This window comes from Sceloporus undulatus, chromosome 6 (assembly GCF_019175285.1).
Source record: "Sceloporus undulatus isolate JIND9_A2432 ecotype Alabama chromosome 6, SceUnd_v1.1, whole genome shotgun sequence".
Classification (NCBI taxonomy): Eukaryota; Metazoa; Chordata; class Lepidosauria; order Squamata; family Phrynosomatidae; genus Sceloporus; species Sceloporus undulatus.
The window spans coordinates 126,939,172-126,961,008 of NC_056527.1; the positions used below are offsets into that span (position 1 = coordinate 126,939,172).

At 41.1% G+C, this 21,837-nt stretch overlaps 1 protein-coding gene across 4 annotated transcripts; it reads left to right on the forward strand.

Moving 5' to 3' along the window:
* Positions 1 to 1,396: 1,396 nt before the first annotated feature.
* Positions 1,397 to 20,375, forward strand: RAB11FIP1 (RAB11 family interacting protein 1). Of its 4 annotated transcripts, none has more exons than XM_042475050.1 (6): positions 1,397 to 1,986; positions 8,699 to 9,150; positions 9,528 to 10,368; positions 11,792 to 13,717; positions 15,104 to 15,209; positions 16,386 to 20,375. In XM_042475050.1, exons 1-6 carry the CDS (start codon positions 1,571 to 1,573, stop codon positions 16,602 to 16,604), a joined length of 3,960 nt encoding a protein of 1,319 aa, XP_042330984.1. In that variant the 5' UTR covers positions 1,397 to 1,570; the 3' UTR covers positions 16,605 to 20,375. The 4 variants fall into 4 exon arrangements, with proteins under 4 accessions (XP_042330984.1, XP_042330987.1, XP_042330986.1 ...); XM_042475051.1 differs by lacking the exon at positions 1,397 to 1,986 and adding an exon at positions 8,249 to 8,340; XM_042475052.1 differs by lacking the exon at positions 11,792 to 13,717 and having other exon boundaries at positions 1,455 to 1,986.
* Positions 20,376 to 21,837: the final 1,462 nt, after the last annotated feature.

A 21,837-nucleotide genomic window follows, 5' to 3' on the forward strand; every position in this document is an offset into this window, starting at 1 on the left:
AAAAAACTTTTGGTGCTTTTTTCGGCTTTTTCGCACGGAATCGCGGCTTTTCCCCATTAGCGCCTATGGCAATTCGGCTTACGAAGGCTTTTCGGGTTACGAAAGCGGCCGCGGAACGAATTACTTTCGTAACCCGAGGCACCACTGTATATACTGTTTAAAATTCTAAAACAAACCAAGTGTTGTTGGACTTATACTGTCCTTAAAATGCATCAAATGAAAACTCTGGTCCTCTGACAAAACACTAATGATAGGAATTGAGTTCTCATGTGATGTCCTTTAGGGACAGTACAAGTCCAACAACGCTTAGTTTGTGACGTTTTACCTCAACACAAGCTTTTCCTGATGCAAAAGCATGAAGAGAAATTGAGAAATTCAGGGGATATACTTAAAAAAAAATAAATGACAATACCTGCCTATAAGGAAACTATATTTGCCCATAGATAGGCTTGCCATAACCCAGCTGCAACCGGGAATTTCCCGATTTTGGGGGCCCCGAGCCCTTCCCGGCACGGGTGCAGCCCCAAAGCCGGGAGCCCCCCGGTTGCAGCCTGGGTTGCTGTGCCCCTGGCAGGCCTTGCTGCCCTCCTCCTCTTCCTCGAGGAGGCGGGGAGGAAGAGGAGGGCAGCAAGGCCTGCCTGGGGCGCAGGAGGCGAAGCTGGAGACAGCGCCTCCCCGTGTGCCCGCGCCACCCTCCTCCTCCGCCCCCTCTCCCCCAGGCCACGCGGAGGAGGTGAAGGTGGACGGAGGCAGCACCTTCTCCGTGTGGGGAGGGAGAGAGGAGGTGGGGGAAGGTGGCGCAGGTGCGCGGGGAGGCGGGGGATTTCCCCCCCCAGCAAGGCCCTGGATGGGGCTCTGCGATGGCAGAGTCCTCCCAGGCCTGGCATGGGCTTGGAGGATGCTGTCACCCAGGCCCCAGCGAGGCCTTGGACAAGGTTTAAAAATGTAGGACCTTTTTTTTTTAATTTCCTGGCCAGGTCCTACATTTTAAACCTTGTCCTACATTTTCCCTGGTTTGGAGGTCCCCAGGGATGGCAACTCTACCCATAGAGCATCACTAGAGAATACTTGCCCATAGGGAATCCTTGGGGAATACTTCCTCATAGAGAATCATCAGGGATTACATGCCCATAGGGAGTTATTGGCCATAGGGAATCGTGGGGATTAAATCCACATGACTTTCTATGGCTAAGTAATCCCCATGTTTCTCTATATTCCCCATGATTCCCTATAGGCAAGCATTCTCCAGTGGTTCTCTATGGGCAAGTAATCTCCATAATATACAAATATAAACATAAACAAAAACAAACATAAACATAAAGGTATCCCTGTTTATTGGAGTTGGCCTTGAAAACAACAGCTCAGCTACAGGCCCCGCCCACTCTGGGATGCCTCCTTAGCTCCGCCCCTTGAGGCGACAAAGTCTCGCGAGACCTGAGAAGGAGGCGGCGCGGCTGTGGTTTAGGCCCCGCCCCTTCCGGTGTTGTTGCTAGGCGTCGGGATGGGCTCTTCCTCTCCTTCTGCTTTTCCTCCTCGGCTTTAGTCCGAAGGGAAGCAGGAAGGAGGCGCCATGTCAGCGCCCGGTTCCCCGTCGTCCCCCGGCCCCCGCTGGGCGCCGACCCACGTCCAAGTGACGGTGCTCCAGGCGCGGGGTCTGCGCTCCAAGGCGAAGGGCGGAGGCGGCGGCAATGGAGGCAGCAGCGACGCGTACGCGGTGATGGCGCTGGGCAAGGAGAAGTTCGCCACCTCGGTCTCGGAGCGCTGCCTGGGGGCCCCCGTCTGGAGGGAGGAGGCCACCTTCGAGCTGCCGCCGCCGCCCAGGAGGGGCCTCGGGGGCCTGGCCGACGGAGCGGGGAGCCTGCCCACGACGGCCCTGCTCCAGCTCACCGTCTTCCACAGGGCCCTCCTCGGCCTCGACAAGTTCCTGGGCCGCGCAGAGATCAGCCTGGCCGAGGTCCAGGCCGAAGGAGGACGGAGGACCAAACGGTGAGACAGGAGCCAGGCAGGGAGCCTCTAGCTGGAGGTGGTTGCTGCTGTTGTTGCGCTTGCTGTTGTTGTTGTTGTTGTTGTTGTTGCTCCAGAACTCCAAAACAAGTCCCAGTTATTCCGCATTACACATCCATCCCAGCTTATTATGAAACTGAAGGAACCTTTATACATCTGTTTGTTGCGCTTGTTGTTGTTGTTCTTGTTGCTGTTGTTTCTTTTGTTGTTGTTGCTGCTCTTGTTGCTGCTGAAGTCCAAAACAAGTCACAATTAGCCCTCATTACACATCCATCCCAGCTTATTATGAACTTGATCATTATACATCTGCAGATACAGTTCTTCTGTTGAAAATACCTTGTTGTTGCTCCTCTTGTTGTTGTTGCTTTTGTTTGTTTGTTTTAATTTTTATCGAAATATAATAAAACAACCTGTGTTGACACCACAGTAATAACACCAAAGGCAATGAAAGAAACCAACAAAGAAGCCGAACAACAGATACAAGCACATCTCACACCTCACAATCACAAAACACAACACATATCTCACTGTTATGAATAGCTATACACTACATAAAGCACAAACACAGCTCCTGGGCTCCAAAACAGACCATCATTAGCCCTCATTCCAGAGCCATTCCAGCTTATTATGAACTCAAAGGAATCTCTGTACATCTGCAAATAAAGGTCTGCTGTCGAAATACCTTGTTGTTGCTGCCATGAAACCATGGCAGTTAAAGTAGGATCATCATGCTATAATTGCGTATGATGATTATTATGCTTTATATAGCACTGTAGATACAAACAATGAAACAGATAAAGTAGTGTGAAAGAGGAAAAAGAGAAGAGACCCACAAGATCAAATTTAGAGACCTGAGATGCATCACATTTAGATGTTTCGAAATGTTTTTGTTGTACTTACGGGGAACTGAACTAACTTATACATTTCATTTCACGTGTGGAGATTGTTTGGGGTGAAAGGTTTGCCTATGGACTAAGGACCGTTTCCCTGTTCTTTCCATGTCGCTTTTCCATTACCAAACTGTCCGTTAAGGAAGTAATGTCTGGGAACGCATCTCCTCTGTTGACTGAGTCAAGCAGTCTAAAGTACAATGGTAATATAGTTAGTCACTCAGGCGCAACGTGTTTTGGACTCAATCCTTCCCCAGAGGAAGGTCCGAATAACCGGTTTCGGGTGTTTGCTCTTCCGTTGTCACAAAAACAATAATTTAGAGGTGGTTTTTATTTTCCATCTTGTGCACTTGTCACTCTCCTTCCTTCCTTCCTTCCTTCTTCCTTGTGTCCCGGGTTGTGGATATACATACCTGGAGAACATTCATCCAAGAACATAACATATGGCCCCATATAGACAGGCCAAAATAAAGCCGCTTCGGGTCACTTTGGAGGAATGCTGTTTAAATGATGCATGTGTCCTAAGAGGCTGGAAGCTGCACAAAAGCCACAATCGACTCCTAAGGATTGGAGCGCAGCTTTTGTGCAGCTTCTGGGCTCTTACGAGGCGTGCATCATTTAAACAGCAGACCTCCAAAGTGACCCGAAGCGGCTTTCTTTTGGCCTGTCTGTATGGGGCCATATGTGAAGGGACTTCCGACTGACAGAAAGGGAGTCGCATACTTTATAGACAGTGTCCCCACATATGTTTTAAACTAGAGGTGTACAAGACAAAGCGCATGTCAAAGAGCAAGAGGGCATCAATAAACTCTGGGGGAAATTGTCACTGTAGGCTATATTTCAGAGAAAGGAACTTGCAAAACCACCTTGTCAAAGAAAACCCTATGAAAGCATGGGGTTGCCATGGGCTTACAGGTGGCTAGAAGGCATGCGCATATCCAGTACAGACGCATTATGCTTAGAAGTAAGATGTAGAAATCCAGTACGCAAATGCTTTTTACATTGCAGAGTTTTCTGGTTCTGAATGTGCGGTTGGACATAGATGGCAAAGCAAGGAGAGAATCTAGCAGAAACTGGCTGGTGCTCTATTAGTTCAACAAGGTTAAGCCTATTCAAACAATTGCATAGTGAGTCAACATGTGGATACATTTAGTGGTTTCAATGGGTTTTCTCTGGTTAGGACTGAAATAGAGTTTAGGTCATTGATAGTTACGGGTGGAATTTGGCAGGATCTGGGGTTTATCTGTCTTCAGAATCAGGCACCAGTTCCTTCAGAGAACATGTATTTACAGATTGGAGTACTAATATCACCAGTGACTTAACTATTAGTATTTCCAGAGCAGGGAAATGAGTAGATAAATATTACATATATACATGGTGGGACAAAGTAAGAGAACTAAAGTGCTTGACACTTGGTCTCCTCCCTTATTATTGTTATTACCATTATTACTATATATCTTTCTCCCGCCTTTCTCCCAGTATAGGGACTCAAGGCAGCTACCAACCAGTTCAAAGCAGTACAAATTAAAGACAACCCAAAAGCATTGCACAGTATAAATATATAATTAAACAGTTTAAAAGTTTAAAATGTTACATTAAAATATTAAACGTATTTGAAACTGTATACACACTTCCCAAATTACTTCAAAACTGAGGCTGGCCGTCAGAAATGAACCCATAATCCATTCAAACGTATTGCAATTGTAATTTAGTCAAGTGAAACTGCTCAAAAGTGCTTCTCCGGTGCCTTTTCCGGCCGACAGACTTTCCTTCCCTGTATTGCCAGATAAACTGTGGTCTGTAGGCAGCTCTGATCAAAACTGTTAACAGTGGTTTGTATCTGTGGAAGGTTTAACAGGGTGTGAATCTCGGTTTCTGGGAAACCCGCTGATAACATCTTTGTCTTTGTACATCATACAAATAGGTGTGTTCTGAGCTCAAAGGGAATAGCACTCCTAAACTCAGGTTGGCTGTTCTTTTCTTTAGGAAGGTTGTTCAGTGTGATATTGAGGCAGATAGAGGTACTGTAGTCGGACTTTAGAGGTGAGTGTGAAAGGATGCCTCTCTGCCCCTACAAAGAAGTCCTTTTATTTTGTGATATAAAATCATTTGAATACCACCAATTCAGGATGTTTCAAAGTGTGAGTTTCAGTTGTCAAGGGAATGTTCCTCGCTTCCTCTGTTTAATCTACCTCACAATAAAGGTCATGTTGTCAGTGGGTGTGTACATGAATGTGTTAAGAGAGACATAATTAGAAGTAGGGAGGTGGATAGGAAGTGGAAAAGAGCACTCCCAGTTGACAGCTTCTTCGCTGAAGTGATAAACATGATCTTGAATTTAAGAGGATATGAGTTATAAATGGGACCTTTTTAAAAAAGGGCTTTCCCTAAATTATCACAGTGTTCCCATGTACACTCATCCCTCCACATTTGCAGCTTTGACTTTTGCGGCTTTGATTATTCATGGATTTTGTTAATATGTTCTCTCTAGGAATATCTAGGTACTCCAGGACAACTCTGGTCAACTTTAACCCAAGGTTGCACTGAAGGAGCTAGAGAGAACACTCCAGCACAATTCTATGGTCAATGTCTGGCAGATGTTGAGCACAGAGTTGCACTGGAGGACCTAGAGATTCATAGAGAGGTGTTCTCTCAGGTTAAACATAGTGTATTTGTTATTTGTGGTTTTTCCACATTCACTGGGTCCTGTGCCCTTAACCCCAGAAAATGTGGGGGAACAAGAATACATTCTTGGCACTATTTACAACAGCCTTGGTGAAGGAGGATTGCTAGACTTTAATATGAATGAGAGCAGCAAGAAGAGACTAGGTGTCCAAGTTTATATGTATTCCTATGGAAAACATTGGGCAGAAACACTTAACACCTGCATCCAAAACACACTGCAGAAATAATCCAGTTTGAGATCGGTTGAACTGCCCTGGCTCAATGCTGGGGAATTCTGGGAACTGTGGTTTTGTGAGACATTTAGCCTTCTCTGTCAGAGAGCTCTGGTGCCACAATAAACTACAATTCCCAGGATTCCCTAGCACTGAGCCAGGGCAGTTCATGTGGCTTCAAACTGGATCATTTCTGCAGTGTGCTTTGGACTGTCTATGTTTTTGTTTTTCACTCACCATTACAACTGACTAAACAGTTGATCCTAATTCTTAAAATGCAAAGCTTCTTTTTAAAATGTGGCAAGAGCAAGATGTCAGCCTTTTCTGTCACAGAGGAGGTAATGCCTGTTTTAAGATGATGCCTTCTGATGTTGAAGGGAGGAATGCTAAAAAAGATTAACAGTTAGAAAAAGAGTCTGGCATGTTAGATGTATATTTGTGGCTGCAATAAACCATAACACTACATGTCAAATTAATTTCCAGATCTTTGTAATAAGTGATGGTTATTGGCCAGGGTCCGGCCAAGTAAAGGCATACAAGGCACACTATGTTTTATTTAAGAAACAGTGACACATAGTACAATTGTGAAATTGTAGTAACAGGAGAAAAATAGTTTAACCTTTACAAACTCCATTCAGTAGTCAAACCAATTCATGGTTATTCAAATTAAAGCAGATCACACAGGCATCAATATTTTACAATAACTGCAAGCATTTTAAGTGTTTTTGTGCACATATGCAACTGAAATGCTACATCAGTACTTTGTTCTTAGCTGCCTGTTCCAGGTTAAGGAAAGTGACAGCAAGAAGGTCTTCAACTAAATTCAGATCCTAATTTTTAAAATATGAGTCATAATTTATGATGAGACCATTATTTATAAAGGACTCTCCTTTACAAGTGTGTATTAGTGTAAAACAAATGGTATCTCTGTTATTCAGGAAATTTGAACTATTTGACATAACAGGTCTAGCAAGCTTACCAAATTTGCCTTGGGGGCTTGCATGGTTTACACAGCCTTGATAAGTATGCAAAGAATTTTGAAGTACATTTTCTTTTCTTAACTCTTTCTTGTTTGGATAAGTAGCAGGGTCCAGATTCTAAGCACCCATCTTATTTTACAAGTAGAAATTAGAGACAGAACCCAGCAGTGGATTTCCAGTGTCAGACCCATAGGTTCCAGCAAAATCCCCCCCTTCCCACTGTAGCCCCTCCATATCTTTCCAAAGCTGACTCAGTGGCTAGAAAGATTTTCACGACTGGTTTCAGGTGGCAAGGAGGGCTACAGCAGGAAGGGGGAGAGGAAGGAAATAGTTCTGTGTAATCCACCAGCAAAGCATCAGTTTAGTCCAGAGGCTGTAAATTTTAATTAATCATATTGTTACAAGGGACCAAATACAAATCTTTAATTGGACTGCCTAAGGAAAACATGTAGTTCAAACTGGTTGATATTTTCTCCTCTGAAAGTGGCAGTATTTGGAATTTGAAATTTCTAGTTGATGGGAGGGTGAGGCATGGCATAGTAGTTTGAGAGTTGGACTATGACTCTGGAGACTAGAGTTCGATTCCCAGCTTGGCCAAGAAATCCATTGGGTGACCTTAGGCAAGTCACATCCTCTCAACCTCAAGAAAAGAGAATGACAAATCTCCTCTAAACAAATCTTTCCCAGAAAACTCCAATATAGGGTCGCCATATGTTGGAAACAACTTGAAGGCAACAACAAGAACAACAGATGTACTGGCTGAGGATACAGTATTAAAAGAATTGCATGATAAATGTTGATTTATAAATAAAACACACTTACCTCATGGAACTACATGTATAGGGGATGGTTTCTGATATCATCTGCTCCCTGATAAGACAGAATGTTATGTATGGAGAATGTCAGCAGAATGAGGATGTTCACAGCCTTGGAGAATTCACCTGTAAATCTGCAGTGATGTAGTCCAGGAATAATTTTATCATTTCTGTTCTAATGAAGAATTTGTGAAATGATAGATTTTTAAGCCAATGTGGCGTGGTGGTTTATTGAATCATAGAATTGTAGAGTTGGAAATTGGACTATGACTCCGGAAACCAGGGTTCAAATCCCCACTGAGCCATGAAACCCACTGGGTGACATTGGGCAAGTCTCACTCTTTCAGCCTCAGAGGATGCCAATGGCAACCCCCCTCTGAAAGAAACTTGCAAAAAAAACTCTGTGATACGGTCACCATAAGTCAGAAAGGACTTGAAGGGACACAACAACAAGTTGAGAGGGAAGGTAGAAAATTGCTTTCTTTCTGCTGCTTTTTCTACTCCTCGTTCTACTCCTTAGTTTCCTTTTCTAGTCTGATGGGTAAACTGTAAGGCATGCAGCTGTTCTTTACATTTTGGTGAGAAGGTGCATGTTTTTATAGCTTCATGTTTCTGCTCTAAAATCTTTTCCTGGTAATGACTTTCTCTTTTTCTCTTTCTAGTTCTTATTTATGCTCTCCTGTTTCCTGCTCCATTCAAGACTATCCTACAGTGCTTCTCTTGGTTCTTGTTGTGGCTGAGAGGGAGCAAAAAGGTTAGACAAACTAAGGGGACGTGAATTTTAGGCTTCAGCTCAAAAATAGCTTGTTCCTCCCCCCCCCCCCCCCCAATAATTCCTTGACTTTTATCCTGTTGCCTTAAGGTTATACTTGTATATGGAGAAGTAAGCCCTTGTCATGTTCTTGGGGGAGGTTGCATAGGGTTTGTGAGTATTCTGGGACTGTATGCCCACCCCTCCTAAACAGATACATCTAAATTCTAAACCAAATTTGTTTGACGCTGAATAAACTGTTTCTGCTCTTCCTCTTCCCCACCCCATTATTGAATTGAAGTTCTATTAATTTTCTCAGGTGCCTAATGGTAAATTTGAACTCCTTCTTGTTCATTTACAGATGGTACAAGCTTCATTCCAAGCCAGGAAAGAAGGAAAAAGAGAGGGGGGAAATTGAGGTGGATATCCAGTTCATGAGGAGCAACATGACAGCCAGCATGTTTGATCTCTCCATGAAGGACAAGTCCCGGACTCCATTTGGCAAGCTGAAAGACAAACTAAAGGGGAAACGTGGTAATGGACTACCAGACACAGCTTCCGCAATTATTCCTGGCATTAGCCACTCTCCAGCTGACAGTGAGGAGGAATCAAATGAGAAAGAGAAGAAAAAATCAAAGTTCAAGACACTGTTCTCCAAGCCTGGCTTGCAGAAGAACAACCTCTCCCAGTCTATGTCTGTGCTACCTGCTCTTAAACCAGTATCAGAGAGGGTTCGACTTAGACCCAGTGACTTTCAGTCAGAGTGGGGTGATGACGATGACGACGATGACACTTTGACCCCAGTCTCAGAGAGTGAGTATTTTCTTTTGCTAAAAGAAGCAATCTCTTTAAATTTTACTGATTTTAAACTCTTTAATGGAATGCTGCATATTCGATTTTTTAAAAAAGAATTATTAATATACTCTGTTTATGCTTAATACTGCACTTCCCATATCTTGATACAATTGCTTAGGAGTTATGAGTAAAACAGAAATGCCTTCATTATCGTGAGTGTAATAATTGTCATTGGGTAAGAACAAATCTGTCCAAAACAATGGCCAGGTATTAGCAACAGTATGAAGTGTTGCTGAGATTCATCAGTTGATTTAGGCAAATATTTCCGGGCTGCGCTTTTGTAATTCTAGTGCCGATTTCATCATTCTAATACTAATTTTACTTTATCTTTTCAGAACCATCTACAAATAAAACAGAAGCTAATTTGCTTTATCCACCATCTGACATGGCTCATAAGAGAGCAAGTAGTGCAGATAGTAAACAGTTAAACCAAATGGCTGGTAGCAGTACCAAGAAGGATTCACATTCACTGTTTGGAGGCCTGAAGTCCAAAAGTGATCCAGCTTCTCGATCCAATGTGTGTATCAATGGCAGCCACGTTTACATGGAATCAAAAAGTGATACCCTTCCAAAAGACAGCACTCCATCTTCCCCTTCATCTCAAATATCTCAGAGAAAACGGCTCTTTCTGTCCCAGGAAAACCTATCTTTTGAACCCAGTAAAGAACCTGAGAGCACTGGAAGATTGCCCCCTGACAAAGTCCCACCTGGATCTTCCTCGCTGGAGTCATTTAAGGCCATGACACTGCCATCATACAAACTGCTTAGTGGGGAGGATTTGCTTGAAAGCCACACTCACACTCCTCCAGTTACTTCAGATATTCCGAAAGAAATCAAAGAGAACAAAAAACAGGATAACAAGAAACCTGGCTTGCTCTCTCTTGTGACAGGAAAAAAAGAAGCTAAAATCAGTGAGGAGGGGGAGGATAGTTCTGATACCTCTCTAAAGGTGAAAGAAGTAAAACGTAATGAAAAAGACTTGACAAAGAAAGAGACAAATCCTTTTGAAGTCCCTGTGGATCACAAAAGAGGACACGGTCCAGAGAAAAGCAATGGAGCAAATGTCTCAAATACAAAGGCATCCCTGAACCCTTTTAATGAAGGCATGGAAGAAGAGCAACTAGAAAAAAAACCATTTGCTGTGAAACCATCTCAGACCAATCCTGTCAAACCCAGGTTAGTTTTGACACATACACCAGACTTTTATCATGAATAACAATTCTGACAGTCCCCTACTATTGGCCATGCTAAATGTGGCTGATGCAAGTCGTAGGCCAACACAACTGAAGGGCCAGAAGTTTTCCATCACTGCTTTAGCCTTTTGCTACCTGTTGGGTTTCACCACATCAGATTAGAAAATAATCACTTGTCTGAACTGGGTTGAGAATGACCTCTGGGTGCAACTGGTTCTACCTGTTTGTGTTCAGTTGTCTAGTACCTCTGCAAATGACATGTGAGGATTCTGCCTCTATCTCCGTAAAAGGAGAGAGAAACGGCAATATATGCATGCTTCACCCTGAACATTTCATGCACTTTTTGTTTTCTTCAGGGGTGAGGGGAGGGGACCAAGTCTCTCCTGCCTCTGCCAAATAGACCCTGTCTGACAGAACCTGTTCCCCAGCTAGCTGGCCTGATCTTTTTTACTCTCTACCAATACAGGGAGATTGATAGAAAGGAAAGCATACGGTAGCTCTCTTGTTTTCTCTGCAGGCTAAGTACAGCAAAACAGGTTCTTAACACTTTTTGTGCCTGCCAGTTTCTGCTAAGGAGAAGGGGAGGTATACTGGTCCATCTAGATTTATAGACATTTGCTGGACCAAAAATGTAATTTAGCTATCTAGTTGCTTCTCAGATTGAGATTGTGGAGTTGAGCTCATGTTCAATGTTTGTAGTCCTCCCGAACTTAAAGCCTTTCCCCCCATTGGAAGCAGAAAGGGAATAACTGTGTCTAATGCTGTAATGTGAAAAAACAGCTGATAAAATAAAGGCAGTAGTCTCATCTTTCTGAATTTGAGGAAAATGTAGTTGCAAGAGCAGAGGTGATAGTGGTATAGTGTGGGAATGCCTCAGGCAAATGATGTCCAGACAGATGGTCCCCCCAGCCCATGATAATTTGCTAGCCTTTCTTACATTACATATTACTTGGAAAGGGGATCTTCAGTGTGGTTCATTTGTTCATTGGTAGGTGCTCAAATAATGAGACTTCAATATGATGGTGACTTTGATTGTTCACATTTAAAACTGCTTATGTATGAAAACTCGTGGATGTTCTAACTCGCTTTCCCTTCATTACAGTCTAACATTTGAAACAGTTGAAATAACTTTCTCTCAACAGGGATGGGGTTTTCTTTTTTATTTAATTCCTTGAGAATAGATTTTACATTCTCAAATGTTTTTCTTTGACTGCTTTCCTTGTTAAAATTTGTTGCTGTTAAAACATATGCGCAGAGTGAGTTTGGTTGGTTTACTAAGATCTCCATATGTGTACTCTGTACATTTCTATCATTTGGGCTTATTAAACTTGTCTCCAGGATGTTTCTGCCTGTCTCACGTTGCATCTGCAACTGACATGCAGGTTTTATTTTGTCCCTTTTTACAGATTGGGCGTGTCTTCAGAGGATGAAACCAAAGCCACTTTGACTTTTCCTTTATCTCCTCCTGATTCTTCATTCTATCCTTTCTATCACTCTAATAATGAGAACAACCCTTTTACCTCTAAAGAGAAAGCAGAGCAGAAAAGTCAGGATTCTGATAGGTTTGTTAGTGGTTTGACAAATCTTTCTGCACAGCATAACAGTAATCCTTTCTCTGCGACATGGGAAGAGCAATCCAAAGAACAAGATTCTGATTCACCTGCAGTTTATGGCAAAGAAAACAACCCCTTTTCTCCTCAGTGGGGTCAAGAATCCCAGACAGAGGATTCTGAAGACAATGCTAGGTTCCCCTTTCATTTCCAACATCCTTCTGTAACTCCAGTTCTTGATTCACATCCTTTTCCTTCTCAGTTTTCTAATGTAAATAACCCTCTGATATCTGAGCAGGGAAAGGACTCTGAAAGCTTGAACAGTGCTTCTGTATCCTTCACTTCTCCCTCTCTAATTCCAAAGCTTTATGATTCCAAGCTTCAGGTTGTGCCTTCAGAGGGGCCTCAGAATGAAAGTGAGACTAATCTAACAGATCCTGTATCCAGTTCTCCTGAATCTAACACTGCATGCTTTTATGACCATGTTGAAATGATACCAAAGACTCAAGCTGATGAGAAAGTGGACATAGTTCCCCCACTTAAAGAAAACAGTGCAAGAAAGAAGAAGTCAGTAAAATTCGACCTCAGTAAGCCAAAAGATAATTTTGTAGTGAGTAGTGGTGATGAAATGTCAGATGAAGATCAAATTGAGAGATGGTCTGATGATGAGAATGATGATGTGCTAAAATCTAGTGAAAGGGATAGGAGACAAGGACTTGAACTTAATGTAGAGCTTGATGTAGAGCCTGGTGCTTTTCTATCCCAAGATGGGAGAATAAATTCTGCTCATAATAGTGGGGATGCTTTAGAAAATGAAACTAAATCCGGTTCTTTGTTTAACATAGAACCACCAGTCCCAGTTCCAAGAGTCCTTGTGCCTAAAGAAACCAACATGTCAAAGACTGAGTCTAGTAGCAGCTCTCCCTCTGTTCCTCCAAAGCCAGCACCAAGAAGTGCTCTGAAACAAAAAGACATATTCCAGCCTCAAATCAACGTTTCAGAACTGGGTGATGAACCTGTTTTTAAAGAGTTGTCTTCAGATAATTCAGTCTCCAGTGAAAAGTTAGCCAGTGCTAGTTCATTAACAACTTCAGTCTCAACAGTATTTCCATTTACAAGAGATGACAGCAATATGAATCCTGATCAAAGCATTAATCAACCTAACCATGTAATAAACACACAGGCTTTTATTTTATTTACTGGAGAGCCGAATTTAAAAGCCTCTGCTCTTCCTGTTATTCCAGAAGTAGGTTCAGATGATGAACAGCTGAGTCATTATCATCAGAATACTGAAAAGATGGTGGCTTGTGAAGACTCACCAAGGAGTGGGAACGATTTCAGAGAGAGAGAGCTAGCATCAGATGCAAAGGCTACTGGTGAGGTGCAAGCTGTATCATTTCTTGTGAAAGCAAATGGTCCAGATGATGCTTTAAAACCCAATGAGTCATTGGTCAGTCCTTCAGCAGTAACACTTCAGAATGCAAGGGGACTGGAACAGAGGGACAATAGTGTTAAGGAAAATAGGCAGCATGATTGTCTTGAGTTCTCCAGTAAGTCTGTTCCTCTTTCCAGTTCTTCTCAGTCTTACTCTGTCAGTTCTTTCCAGTCTGATGGTCTTGGCTGTAATGACACAGAATCTCTGAAAACAGCTACAACAGAGGGCTTGGATGCCAAAGTGGAGATATCTGGCCAGAAGAAGCAGCTTCAGGCATGGGTTTCACCCTCTGAAACATATCCCAATCAAACTCCACAGAATGGTCGAACATATCCTCCTAAGATCAGGTGAGAAGAATTGGGGAGCTAATAAGAAAGAATCAGAATGTCATAAGTGACTTTGGTTGTCCTTCATCTTACTTCTTACAATAAAGTGTGAGGCTTGGGTAGTCCAAAATCTACGTTGCCTGTTAATTTAGAACAACTTTCAAAGACAATTTAATGTGATGTGGTGATCAGATCATCAGACTTTGCTTAGGGAGATTTGGGTTTTAAGTCCTCACTAAGCCATGAAACTCACTGGGCTACCTTGAGCCAGTCATACTTCTCAGCCTAACCTGCCTCATACATCTTTCTCAGAATCTTGGTGAATGAATACATTTGGAGAAAGTTGTATTTTGAAAAACAGTTAGACAACAATCAGGCTTAATTTCAGCAGTGATAAATGTCAGAGAATAGTCTGTAAAGATATTCCAGTACTTTCTGAGTACTTATGTTTTTATTTTTAATCATATTAAAATACTAATAGGCTTTTCCAGCATAGTAAGTAACAACGGACTAGTTATTTGTTGAAAATTTGTTCTTAATTACAAACTTTAAATGTACTGTAATTTCCTGTGGCCCAACTATTTTAACAGCTACAGGTGTAAATAAATATATTTCTAATGTTCTGAATTTAATCTTCACTAAAGAATGTTAGCTATATGCTAATTTAGTTGGTGTCATAAGTTATCTTGGGTCCTAGATTGGGGAAAGATAGGATATACAGTCAGCCCTTGCTATCTGTGGACTTGGCATCTGCAGATTCAATCATCCGCGGACTGCAAGCTCATGCCCAATGGTGGCGCATGCACATGGCCGTGCCATCATTAGGGACAGCCCCTGTTGTCCTGTGGTAGCACATGCATGTGGCCGCACCACCATTAAGTTCTGTTGTCCCCAGTGGCGGTTTCGCTGTGTGCACGGGACAACAGGGTCTGTCCCTAATGGCAGTACAGCTATGTGCACATGCCACCATTGGGGACAGTGTAGGTTTGAGCATCTGCAAATTTTAATACCTGTGGGGGGTCCGGAACGGTTTCCCGTGGATACTGTAAATTTGTGTGTCTGTCTCCATTTCAAAAACCTGCTGAACACTTGGATAACTAAAACTACAGTTAGCCAGCTTTATCTATTTCACTTTAAAGAAAACAAAGTTGGTGTGCATAGATTGCTGGAATAAGATTTAGGAGTATCCTGATCTGAGAGCCAGCGTGAAAAAGTGGTTAAACCAACTTTAGCCTTAGCTTTGCTTTGACAGAATGCAATAAGTTGAACATGTTCTTTTAATGACTTAGTTTCTTTAAGAAAGCACTCATGTGTGCACAACCAGAAGCTGAATTGTACAAAATTGCTTAATTATGCTGCTGATTGAACTAAATGGACTGATTGAACTAAATGGACTGTCTCTTTCAGACTTCTTCCTGTAAAGCCAATGAATGGTACGACAAGCAAACCACCAGCAAAAGCTTTGAACATAGCTACTAAGATTGTGGATAAACAGAATGAAGTCAATCTAAAGGTATATGACCTAATATTTGGAAACTTAATTGAGCATTCTTTTTCCTCTCTTTTTTCTTTTCTCCCTTTCTTTCTTCTATACCTTTTATTTGAATTTCAGCATGAGCAATCTATATAAACAAAGAGGAAAAAGAAATACGTTTAACTAATACACAGTATTGTTTTCCACTCCCCTTATATTTTTTATAAATCTTTATATTTTTAGACCACACTTTTGCCATACATCCATGTGGGTATTATGCCCAAAATTTTGGGCCCAGCTTATCATGTATTTTTTACAGGCTCATCTTCTGTCTTTAGTTTCAGAAGCCATTTATACACTATTTAAATTACATGGTTATTGTCTTTAAAGATAAACTTATACCCCCTTGACAAGGTTGTCAGATCGTGTCTGGACTGTACAGGGCAGTGCTCCTCTCTCTAAGTCGAAGAGCCAGCACTGTCAAAGACTAGTCAGTGATCATGTGGCCAGCATGACTGCACAGAACGCTACTAACTTCCCACCAAAGTGGTACCTAATTGTCTACTTACACTTTTACGTGCTTTCAAATGGCTAGGTTGGCAGAAGCTGGGACTAGTGATGGAAGTTCATTCCATCACATGGCACTTGGACCTTGAACTTGCCATCGTCAGAGTCAGCATCTTAGCCACTGCGCCACTGCATCTTTACACAACTCTAAAAAGAAATTGCCTTTTTTCCCTCTAACCTCTGTGGCTGCATTTCTCTTGTCTTGATTAAATTTGTCCTTAAGTTGCATATAAGCAAACCAATTAAAATCTTTGCCTTCCTTAACTGGGTATTTTGAGACTGATCAAGGAAAATCTTCTATGTATGCTTATTTTTTTAAAGCAGGAAACTGAAATAAATTTGTGGGTGGGAGTTGTATTGGCTCAGAACTTGGCATGCTCTCCATAAGACTTTGGCATGCAAGATTTTTATGCAGATGCAGAAGCATTGTCTTCATAGCCTATAAAAGTATTTACTGCTAGATACTGAAATTCCTGGTTTTGTTAATATTTAATAAGGTTCAGCAGTTGTTCAGGATTATGTCTTCATTCAAACATAATTCCTGGGATTCTTCAGCAAGCCCTGAAACAAAAATGCCTTCTTTCTGATCCCTTGAGGCCACCCTTGTGTACCAAATGGCTAATCTTGTTTTATTCTTCTTTCCTGAAGAAGTATGATCCTTCAGATCCTGCCTATGCTTATGCTCAGTTAACTCATGATGAGCTGATCCAGCTGGTCTTGAAGCAGAAAGATGTGATTGCAAAGCGAGATCTCCAGGTGAGAGAACTGGAAGACTACATAGATAACTTGCTTGTCAGAGTCATGGAGGAAACGCCTAACATTCTTCGGGTTCAAGCCTACACAAACAAGAAAGCTGGAAAGATGTGAAAAGGCAATTCTTACTGGAAAAGAACTTCTTTTGCTTCAAGTAGAGTGTATTGTTTAAATAATGATTGCTTGTACCAAAAACAAATGGGGGTTGCTCTTCTCTTAGGCTAAAGATAGTGACTTGCCTTGTCTTGGAGACCAGTTAATGAATCCGTATAATCCAAAATGACAATCATATTATGCAAGCAAAAACAGTCTCATATGTTTGAATACACTGTATATATTTTGCTGCTCAATCAAGGTTAAAAGCCTTTGATTCTGGTACTGTGGAAGGAGGTGTGGGCCAGTTTTCAGCTGTGAATTAGATTTGTAACCGGGACATTTTAAAGGGCTTTTGTTTTAAATTGGGTACTTTTTCTGTGGCTCTCAAACCCAAGCTTTTGACTTGACTTTTTGAAGGGTATTTTAAGTATTAGGCTAATATAAGCATTCATATTCTAGAGATACCTAATTAGAGACACATAAATCATCATGAAGTGCCTTATTTTGATAAGAGTTTCTGGAAAATAAGGAACCTAGGTGCCCTTTCAATACTTAAACCAGCACAACAAGTCAGTGAAAGTTTTGCTGCACTACTCCATTGACTTAAGGATTGTTTAAGTCAATCCTCTAACAATGTTCTAACCCATTTGTCCAGCTGCAGTTGTTTCAAATTCTGTGGTTGCTCCTGTTCATAAAGCTAAAGTGAAACATCTTTCACTAACGTATGTAAGAGGTTCAGGCGGAGTTCTGAGTATACTCATCCGCCTTCAAAACTTGTTTACTTTTCTTAAGTCACTTTATTTAGAAAAGTTTCAATACAGGCCTTCAGTTTGCATACACTCCAATGTTGATGATTTCTGATTGAGGTGAAAGTCATTCTGGAGACTTAAAAATGTAACCAGGGCTTGGAACCTAGTAGTATATTGGTGTCCTTGTATTGCTCATGTGAAGATTCTTAGCAGTCTACCATCTTGCTCCCCAGCTGAACTGGACACCTTCCTCATAGACATAAAAGGAAAGTTGTCAGCTCTTTCTAGGCTGCTATAATTGTTACAAACTGTGGCTGCACCTGCATTATCCTTCTGTAACTTAATGCCCTTAAGGAAGCTAAAGACTAAATTGCGAAGAGACATCATTTATATAACATATGAAACAGGTTGGACTTTCTTCTTATTTCAGTTATTAAAAGATTATTTATACTATGTATTATAAAGTTGTGGGCAGAATCTAGGTAAAATACAGCTTTTAAAAATTTCATTGACTTCCTAAATAGATTATTAAGGGGATGTGCAAACCGGCCTTAAAGGCCGTCTTGGGGCGGAGTCGGGGCATGGTGTCCACATGACATGTCACGGTGTGACAACATGTGCCACTCCACATGGTGCATGGCGTCACAGTGCTCCTCTGGCACTGTGTCCGCATGACACAGTGCCGAAGGGGTGCCATAAAGCCATGGCTATCGTGTCCTTTGCAGGGCTCAAAAGGAGCCACTTTTTGAGGCTCCTTTTTGCACCCTGCAAAGGCCAGATTGGGGCAGTGGCGTGTTGCTGCCGTGACCCCGATCTGGCTGTAAAAAGAGGCAGCTGGAGGCCACTTCTTTGGGGCTATCTGCGCAGCCCCTTATTTTTCTTTCAAGAAATACCAGAATGAACAGTGTACCTAATTTGTCCTGATGTTTTGCTGGGTTGTGCTCTGCAGTAAAGAACAAGTAGTTTAAATTCAGTGAGATTTTATGATGAATCAAATGGGGAAACCAGCATGTGTTTTTGTTTCTGCTTTGCCCTTTTACTTTTTTGGACCAGACATTGCTCCATTGCCTGGATTGATTGTCCACAAGTCATAGGTTTTAGTATGTTTCATGATCAAAACAAAGCTTCCTTTATTGTTGTTAAATGTTGAGTGAAATCTATTATTTCGTATAATACAGAATATTAATGTTAAATTGTGTATTAATTGAATAGACTATAGAAAATGTAAATAATACAAAGGCTTTTTGTTAACCTAGGGCAGTAGTGGAAATGGGGAGCTTATAGTTGATCCTCATGACTTCTCTGTCTATACAAGTAGTTGTTCACTCACAAAAATGGTGCAGTTTAATACCATAATACTGCTTTTAGGTCCCCATCCTGGAACAACTGGAAAGCCCTAAAAATTGACCAGAGGTGATGAGAAATGATTTACAGTTCTTGAAAATGATGGCAGTGGGGCCCCAGAGGAGTTGGAAAGGGTCCTCCCCGTCTCTGGATGCCCACTCCCAAATTAGAGCTTAGCTCTGTACACTTCACTTTCCATCCAGTTATATCCACAAACTAATGTGCATTCGCTTATACAGTCAGTTAAAACTTAAAAATTTAAAATCTTTTTTTAAACTATAATTTTGACTTCCAGAAGATAGGATGCAGATGCTCCAACAACAGTTAGAATGTTGTTAGTCTTTGATGAGTTTTTAAACTGTAATTTTTACTATAGCTATTATTTCTTCCTTCCCTATGCACTTTAAAAGAGGGATGAGGTTGTCATTGAATACCTTCAGCCCTGTCATTGCGTTCAGTCGTAACACTGGATTATAAGCTTGTCAGCTCAAATCAAAGATCTTGATGTTTCCTGAATGGTGCACTTTTAATCGATCTTGGTACTGTATAATCTGACTTGTGATCACCAAAGAACAGGAATAGCTTAAGCATTCTCCAAAGAGAGGTGCTGTTCATATTACTTGCCACTATGCAATCATAGCCTAACTATTTATATTAGGGTTTTGATGTAAAGTTAAGCCATGTCTTTGAACATACAGCTCTGAGTGTAGGGTTATACAGTATTCCCTCTTCTTGCCCTGAATGGAGTGTGATGTTTGTTCAATAGACTTGTCCATCTCTTCTCTCCTAATGAAATCCACTGACCAAGGCATTTTGCCTTGGTTGTATGTAGGTTAGAACTAGAACAATGATTCCAGATGTTTGCAAGGAGAGAAACAGTCAGTTTAAGGATTGTGCAAAGGCACATTTTGCATGTAATGGCAACATTCAGATGCTTTGTCGTTTTCTAAAACCACCCATAACACTGAAATAGATCACAATTCTGTTTGAAGTTTCATTTTAAATATCTTCAATGTTTCTCTTAAGTTCTACTGGAGCCATGGCTGCTAATATTGGGAGAAGATATTTTATGAAAGGGGCCATACTGGAAAATCATATGTCTAGTGGGCATAATTTGCTTTGGATATTTGCTTTAACAGAGCAATTCCAGTGAATGGTTCTTTTGCAACAAGGGGAATTGTACTATTAAAATCAGCTGTACACTCTCAGAATGACATTGGCCAACAATAATAGGGGATTGCACTGGAAAACATCTTAGTGGGTTGTTGAAAGCATGTTAGTTCATAACTTGCCCTAAAATTCCCAGTGACCACGGCGGTTAGTAAACAACTTGTCACATTGGGCTACATGCAGAGCAAGCTGCTATTGGGCCAAAATGCCAGTATGCCCTTTCATACAAATCTTTTAATTATATAGTACTTGATAAGATTTGAGCAACAAGCAGCAAGGATTGTGCCTTCTAATCAGTGACTTATCAGTACCTATGAATTAACATCTGGACATAGAAATGCTAAGTGTGTTGTCAAGGGCAAGGATACACAACTCACTTCCTCTTGTTACATTCATTTGCTCAGTGCTTAATATTGAAGGATTGGAATGTGTGTTATATTTTCTGCCTCATTATTCTTGGTACGTTTTATACGAAGACCTTCAGCCTGATGAAATATTAAAATAAAGTTATTTAAACTTGTGTGCACACTTGTACTTATTACATGTTTTTATGAACATGAATTTTGATCATTTAAAGATTTGTTAGGTCAGACAAAATCTTTGTAGTAGGATAACTGAAAAAGCAGTTTACGTAACATAAGCTTTTGCTAGAAAATTGTCCTGTGTATTAAGCCTGATAATAGTCCCTTAACTAATGGATGTAGGATGTGGACAGTAGACACTGTTTAAGGTTCTGAGAATCATCAGGATGGAAGGAACCTAAAAGTAATCTTAGTTTAATCAATGTTTTTATATTTTCCTCTATTATCACTTTATCCATGCTTGAAAAGGGTGTGAAGCTGCATCATAGGTATTGTTTTCTCCCTATGTATGGTAAAATCAAATGCTACTACTGACAGCAATTGGAAGTATGGGAAATGACGTGAAGGTACACAACAACAAACCTAGATTCCATGAATGATGAAATTTGATTCCTTCCAGAATTAGTCGGACTGAAGATGTTATGACTAACTTGCCTCATTTATATTAATAGGAAACAACTTCAATTAACTCTAACAATTCTTTACTCACATGTCTTCTCTCTCTTCCACCCACTTCCAATGCATGTGAATATTGCAAGGCTTTATGACCGCAAGAGCAATGTAATGCAGCTGTAGGAAATAAACAGAGTTTAAATATTTTTAAAATAGCACCTTCCTCTGAGTATGGAACAGAAAAATTTGGGCTCTCCCAGTTTTTTTGCTGTGAAACAGTATGATAGTATTCTACTTCCTAGTTTGGAAGAGACTGAAGGGTAGATTTTGTAGCAAGACTTTGGAGGTTCTCCACCTTGTAGTTGTTTTTTTCAGTTTGGGGAAACAGTGTTTATAGGGCTGTGGAAGATGGCCTTCCTCATGCAGATATTAGTCCCAGTCAGTAGCAAAGAATGGTAGATGTTACAGTCCAGCCCAATCACATTAGAAATATCATATTGACATTCCTTATGAAACCTCCACCAAGGCTAGATCAGATCGCTTGCTTGTAGTTAATTTGGATTATGTATTGAAATCCTTCGTCAGTTGAGCTGTAGCATTGAATCACAGGTGCTTCCTTTGTGATGTAAAGCATAACTGAGCATGCCAAGCAAAACCAGTTTGGAAATAGTTGTGACAAACCTGCGGAGCAGGAAGAAACTGAATCATCTAGACCAACAAGACTGAAGTGGAAGTGCATGTGAACTATTTAAGTATAATGCATTCTATTTTCATAATAAATACTTCAGATGGTAATTCACTTAAATCTGATCCAAATGAGCAACTCACTGCATTTTCCAAAGCATTTACATCCCTGAAGGTGTGGTTTGTTACAGAGCTAAAGAATATAAAAACAATGCACTTTGTATTCACCTTTATGGGGATGATAGATTTTTTAAAAAGGTAACACCTCTTTCAAATACTGTTTTTAAAAACTGGATAAAATTAAAACTGGAAAAGTGTTTTGTTTAGTCC

Bases quoted from the DNA above. Each gene is read 5' to 3' on its own strand.
- RAB11FIP1 (XM_042475050.1), top strand. From the start codon at position 1,571: ATGTCAGCGCCCGGTTCCCCGTCGTCCCCCGGCCCCCGCTGGGCGCCG. The intron at 9,151-9,527 runs GTGAGTATTTTC...TTATCTTTTCAG, and splicing joins TTTGACCCCAGTCTCAGAGA to AACCATCTACAAATAAAACA. The intron at 15,210-16,385 runs GTATATGACCTA...TCTTTCCTGAAG, and splicing joins AGAATGAAGTCAATCTAAAG to AAGTATGATCCTTCAGATCC.